The sequence below is a fragment of the Sturnira hondurensis genome, unplaced genomic scaffold (genome assembly GCF_014824575.4).
Source record: "Sturnira hondurensis isolate 20B ecotype Veracruz unplaced genomic scaffold, ASM1482457v3 Scaffold0001120, whole genome shotgun sequence".
Lineage (NCBI taxonomy): Eukaryota > Metazoa > Chordata > Mammalia > Chiroptera > Phyllostomidae > Sturnira > Sturnira hondurensis.
Genome location: NW_028073751.1, coordinates 3,729,028 through 3,735,923, shown reverse-complemented (window position 1 = coordinate 3,735,923; position 6,896 = coordinate 3,729,028). Strand labels below are relative to the sequence as shown.

General features: G+C 43.5%; 1 protein-coding gene across 1 annotated transcript; it reads right to left on the bottom strand.

Moving 5' to 3' along the window:
- Positions 1-1,098: 1,098 nt before the first annotated feature.
- On the bottom strand, positions 1,099-4,493 carry PCDHB1 (protocadherin beta 1). The gene has a single exon (XM_037062290.1). It carries the CDS (start codon positions 4,295-4,297, stop codon positions 1,841-1,843), a length of 2,457 nt encoding a protein of 818 aa, XP_036918185.1. The 5' UTR covers positions 4,298-4,493; the 3' UTR covers positions 1,099-1,840.
- Between the last annotated feature and the right edge of the window lie 2,403 nt (positions 4,494-6,896).

The following is a 6,896-nucleotide window of genomic DNA, read 5'->3' as shown; positions in this document are numbered from 1 at the left end:
TCTATGGCCCTGGCTGGTGTGGCTCAGTGGATTTAGTGCTGGCCTGCAAACCAAAAGGTCACCAGTTCTGTCTTGCTCAGGGCATTTGCCTGGGTTGCTGGATAGGTCCCCAGTTAAGAGAGTTCGAAAGGCAACCACACACTGATGTTTCTCTTCCTCTCTTTCTCCCTCCCTTCCTCTCTCTAAAGATAAATAAATAAAATCTTAAAAAAACTAAAAAATGTTAATTCTATGTATTTTCTTTCTCAAAGCCCCTGATTTCAACATGCACTATCCTAACCCAAATACACTGAAACACTGTTCTATGTTTTGTGCAAGAAAGACCTTTAGTCCAGTGAGCAGGATCATATATCTTGTGGAAAATATGCAATATTGATAAGAGAAACAACTTATTGATATCCTGCATTTCCTTCATTTATTCTCAAAATATTAAGGAAAACACTGAAGTCAGGATAGGTTACATCAATTCTGCCCTAAACATCTCCAACATTTTAAAAATAACTTAGCATTAATTTTTAGTATATCCTAACCACTAGGTAGACAGCTGGGGTGGTACAATTAGGTGTCAGTCATAATTCCAAGAATAAGACATATATCAACAAATATGATGTAGTTTATCTGAGAAATATTTTGAAAGGTACTGCCTTACCCTTGGAATTCCAGGCACAAACATTGTGCCCTGCTATGTGGGACACATCCTTGTGGGTCTGAATTTACACACATTTGCATAAAATAAGGCACAGAATTAAAGACGCATTAAAGCAGACTTTTTTTAATTTTAAGGCCCAGTTAGTAGTATTGATAGCATTCTTGACATATGTTAATGTTTTAACATTGATTTCTTTAATTTTAAAATAAGAAAACTTGAGCTGCCTGGTGTGGCTCAGTGGATTGAGTGCCGGCCGGTGAACCAAAGGGTCACTGGTTTGATTCCCAGTCAATGCACATGCCTAGGTTGCAGGCCAGGTCCCCAGTAGGGGGCGCATGAGAGGAAACCACACATTGATGTTCTTCTCTTTCTCCCTCCTTTCCCTCTCTCTAAAAATCAATAAATAAAATCTTAAAAAATTAAAATGAGAAAACTTAAAATAGCTTATGAAGGCAAACAACAATAATTAAAAAGAAACCTAACTTGTATCCCCACTTCATTTTGCTTTATGAATAATGTCTAGGAAATAACTCTTTTTCTCAGTTTCCATGTCACCACTTCAGAATGTTCAGAGGGGAAAATGACTTAAAATCTAATCTGGTAACAACTGAAAATGTATTATTTTCTTAAGGCTACTTAATTGGTATTAATGAACTCTTTTTGCTCTAATATCTTTTTATTTTGTAGTGGTTCAATAGCAGTCATTAACTACAACAAGCCCAATTTATTATTTTGTCATCCACCTTTCATTCCCTACATTCAAATAACTGCTCTGGGATAAGGAGTTGCATAGACATCTGTGTACAAAGAGAGATTTGGGACTTGCCTGAGGCTCCAAACAACCATCAAGAAATCTACATCTAAGTTAATTTTTTCTTTTCCTTGTCTTTTTAAAATTAAACTTATTGGGGTGATGTCCCACTCACAAGGGACAAAAATCTAGAAATTTCTGAATAATAATAAACTACATTTCTCAAACCTAATTGCTTTTTGATACCATATCAAAGCTAGAAGCTAGTTTTCTCCCTTGTGTATGCATATCTATCTACTGGAAAAAATTTAAAGGCAAAGTAAAAGGATACTTCTATGGAGCTAAGCATTTCCAGGACCAGCACTAATGGATTTCCAAGGGAGACATAAATAATGGCTACATATAGCTCATGAACATGAAGCCACATATAGCTCATGTAGTTACATGAAGTAATCAGGTACTCGAGCATGACCCTCTGACCCTGGAGACCTATTCCTATCAGAATCTGGTGGTAAACTGGCGCCAGCCCCTGTTTTTACCTCTCCATTGCCCTGGGGAAAGGGGAAGTTGGGCATAAAGCGCTTAAGAAACCGGAACTCACTGGTGCTGGTGCCAGTGGCTGAGCACATTTCATAGGGACAAGCCTGGGATAAAGATCCATTGGCTCTTCCTTGTACCAGGTGGTTAGGGAAATTACAGTCATCATAGAAATGCTCTTGAATGGTGATCTTTTCTCTATATTTAATTTTCTGGTAGATGTGTATAATGGAGATCAGCGTGACAGAGAGGAGAAAGAGAAAGGAAAGTACAGCCAGAGAAATGACCAAATATCTAGTAGTTGGATTTACCCTTGTAGGATGCTTGGATGGACCCCGGAACTGCAGATAGGGCTCAGAAAAGCCATCTACCAGCAGGATGTTGAGTGAAGCAGTAGTGGAAAGAGCTGGTTGGCCATGATCCTGAACAAGAATGATCAGTTTCTGCATCATGGGGTCTCTCTCAGATATCTGTCGCAATGTATGGATTTCCCCATTTTGTTGCTGAACAGAGAATAATCCAGGGTCACTGGCCTTGAGTAGATGATATGAAAGCCAAGAGTTCTGACCTGAGTCACCATCCACAGCCACCACCTTAGTCACCAGGTAGCCTGCCTCTGCAGACCTGGGCACCAGGTCATTGCAGGGCAGGGTGCCATTCTGCAATGGGTACAAGATCATTGGGCGGTTGTCATTGTCATCCAGGACAACCACTCGGACAGTAACCTGGCTACTCAGTGATGGGAAGCCACCATCAGTTGCCTTGATCACAAACTGAAAATCTTGAATGGCCTCATAATCCATGGTTCTCAGTGCATAGAGCTTCCCATTGTCTGAATTTATGGAGATGTAAGCGAAGACTGATAAATCTCCACTTTTTGGAGGCAGCAGAGAATACGTTACTTGGGCATTCTCACCCAAATCCGAATCCTCGGCATGGACCTTGCCAATGAAAACTGCAGGGCTGTTGTTCTCCCGAACAGTCAAGATGTAGGAGTCTTCCTGAAATGCTGGGGGATTGTCATTAATGTCAGATATTAGCACCTCTATCACAGTCTCCGTGGACAGATTGGGTGGTCCAGTATCCATGGCCACAAGAGTGATGTTATAGCCAGAGATCTCCTCCCGATCCAAGCCTCTGTCAGTGACCAGTGAGTAAGCATTCCGGAATGTAGGTTTGATTGCAAAGGGAAAGTCTTCTCTGAGGAAGCAGGTGATTTTCCCTCCCACGCGAATGTCCCGGTCTCGGACAGAAAAAAGGGCCACTACAGTTTGTAGTGGGGAGTCCTCCGGGAGAGGGCTGGACACAGAGGAGACAGCCACTTCAGGGGGGTTGTCGTTCACATCCACCACTTCCACCAGGACTTTGCTGTGGGCAGAGAGGCCTCCTCCATCCGTAGCTTGAATATCAATGTCGTAGGTTTCAATTGCTTCAAAATCTAGAGGCCCTCTCAGTCGAACCTCCCCAGTTTCAGAGTCAATCTGAAATGTCTGGAGAATTGCTTCTGGGTTTTGAGCTAAAGAGTACGTTATCTTCTTGTTGGAGCCCTCATCTAGGTCTGTGGCAGTCACCGAGGCTACCAAAGAACCATTGGCGCTGTCTTCCGGCACCTGGGCGCGGTACAACAGTCGTGAGAACTGGGGCACGTGGTCATTGACGTCCAGGACCTCCACGCGGATGTGGGCCGTGCCGGACTTGGGCGGGGACCCGCCGTCCACCGCCGTGATTGTCAGGTTGATCTGAGGCTGCTCTTCTCTGTCCAGGGGTTTATCCAGCACCAGCTCAGCGTATTTGGGCCCGTGGCTACGGAAGCGGGTGTGCAGGTGGAAATAACCGTTGGCGCTCAAGGTGTAGTTTTGGAGACCGTTGAGACCCACGTCCAGATCCTGGGCGCTCTGCAGAGGAAAACGTGAGCCCAGCGGGGTGCTCTCCGGAATCTTTAATAGAGGCTCCTTGTTTGGGAAAATCGGGGCGTTGTCGTTGATGTCAAATACCCTGACCTCGGCGCGGAAGGACTGCAGGGGCTCCACCAGCACGATTTCAAAGTGCAGGACGCAGGGGTCAGCTTTGCCACAAAGCGACTCTCGATCCAGTTTCTCCTTCACGAACAGGTCGCCCGTCTTGCGGTGGAGCCGGAAGTGCAGTTTGTTGCCCTCGGAAACCAACCTCGCCCCGCGCGCAGCCAGCTTCCCCACCTCCAGCCCCAGGTCCTTAGCCACATTCGCCACAAACGAACCACTCTCCATCTCCTCCGCCACCGAGTAGCGGATGGTTGCCGCAGCCCCCACAGAAATGCACAGGAAAAGGAGAAAAGACCCCACTTGCCTGCTCTGCGAGAGTTTTCTGCGCGCCACTGCCATCCGATCTCACAAGCTCACTCTCTGCAGCAGCCACCTGTTGCGGGTAGGATACACTTTCACTTTCCCGCTTACGGGTTCCTGAATCGGCTGCTCCCGGCTTTGCTAGGCTAGCTGAGTCCGGTAAGCTGTTTTGCACTTGGAAGAAGATTTGCACTCCCCAGTCTATTCAGTGTATTAATAGGTATGTTCTCATTCCAGAGAGTTGAGTAGAGGTTGAAAGTTTGTTGCCAAAGCAACTGCAGACTCGCCTTGTAATCCTTTTCAGAAGAAAAGTCCATGGGAATTGAGAAGTCAATGGAGAATTCTTGCTCAAGCTGAAGTCACCCTTTCTGGGAGCCGGCTGGGGCCAGTGAAGTAACCCGCAACCCAAGGAGTAAGCTACTCTGCACACTCCACACAGTCTGCCAGAGACCAAAGGAGAGTCAAAAAGATCTTGCAGTGTCTTCTGGGTCCCAAATGATGGGGGAGGTTGGCTTGGAGGAAGGGATCAGTAGAGGAAAAAAGGGGACAAGCAGACATTATCCTTTAGGCAACTGGGATCCAGTAGGTACACTGATCGGAGGACTGGCCAACTAGCCTCCTGATTTGCACAAACCCATTCTTTTCCCCAGAGCTCTCTAATGCTTGGGAAGCAGCAAGTTTGATACTTAAATAATTATGATGGCAATAATATTTGTTGTGCATGATTTCTACATACTGGCACTGTGTTGAGTGACTTACATGCATCTTTAGTTTAATCCTTGCAACAACTCTATGAAGTACAAATTATTATTTCTTTTTTACAGATGGAGAAGCTGAGCCTGGAGAGGTTTTATCAGTCTCCCAAGATCCCCAACGTAGTAAATATTAGAGAACAAACTCAATTCAATATTGCCTGACTGCAAAGTCTATGCTTTTAATCTGTATACTATTCTGCTTGTCAGAAAAATATAGTGGATAAGTAGCCCTAGCTGGACTAGTGGACTGAGCACTGGCCTTTGAACCAAAGGGTTGCCTGTTCAATTCCCAGTCAGGGCACACGCCTGGGTTGCAGGCTAGGACCAGAACTAGGGGTGCACAAGAGGCAACCACACATTGATGTTTCTCTCTCTTTCTTCCTCCCTCCCGCTTTCTCTGGAAATAAATAAATAAAATCTTTTTAAAAATAAAAAATAAAAAAATAAAGTGAATGAAAAAATAGATTACATAGTTATATTGAAAATGACTTGAAATTTGGCTAACGACTTGAAAAAGGCATTTGTGGAGAGTTTTCTTTCAAATCACAAGACATAAAATGTTTGAGAATGATAAGGCACCTTGGAAGTATGAGGTCCAATTTCCCCATCCCTTTTTTTACACGGAAAAAGCTAAGACCCCTAATGATGAAATCACTTGCCCAGTTCATACTCATGACAGTGTAAGGATTAGAGCATGTCTTCTGAAACCCTGTCTCATGCTCATTATCAAAAGCCTTTGGTGATTTCCCATTTGTGCTCAACATTTCATATACTACATGCTGTAGAAAAAGTTACTGCCACTTAAGAGAAGTCTAAACCACATTTTCCAAGTGAGAAAAAGGTGCGTAAAATATTTAATGGCACACAGATATGAAGAAGTTAACAGATCTCTCAGTCTCTATTAGCTCTCTTAACATCTGGCTTAGAGGTGCATCTCTAAACAGTTCAATTTTGTTTGTTAAAAAAACTTTGTATAAAATTTACAGAAGATAATCTTTTTATTATTGTAAAAAATAACACAGTAAGTAATCTTTTGAATTTCATTTCTTTCCTTCACTTTTCAGCTCAAGGTGAGACCGGTGGTGCTGTGTTTAGTGCTAGTTCATTCATTTCCATTCCTGTGTAGAATCCCAGTGTGCGGTCGGTCCCTTTAGCCACAGACCATCAGGAATATGCCTGTAGACGAACAAAGTTCTGTTTTCTGACTTATTGAAACAGGGGAGACTGCAAACCACAGAGGATCATGAGGCATCTCACTAAGAGTGTCTTAAAAAGGATTTATTGTATTTAGTCTTGTGCAAAATAATTTGGGGTGATTTGAAGCAGGACTTTCCTTTGGACTGGATGCTGTCAGAAATAGTTGATTTTCCTTTTCTTAAAAAATTATTTATTTATTTTTAGAGAGAGAGGAAGGGAAGGAGAAAGAGAGAGAAACATCGATGTGTGGTTGCCTCTCATGTGCCCCCTACTGGGGACCTGGCCTGCAACCCAGGCATGTGCCCTGACTGGGAATCGAACCTGCAACACTTTGGTTCACAGCCAGTGCTCAGCCCCCTGAGCTACACCAGCCAGGGCCAGAAACAGTTGATTTTCCAATTGAATATATTAATAATTCTTATGTAGAAGGTGAGAAGAATGGGAGGAGGCTACAGCTGTGATTGGTAAACATGCTGCGATTGGTAAATCATATTAGTCAGAATAGAGAGATATTTTTATGATTTTTGTGGATTGAACAATGTTCTTTTTTTGTCTGATTGAACATGATTATATCATGCTCTTGTTTCTCTCTTGACCCATCACAGTCACAGAGTGGTCTTCTCTAATGTCATTGGCCTATGAAATTATTTTTGTTCAACAGAACGCCATAGTCTAGCCCAGGGTAC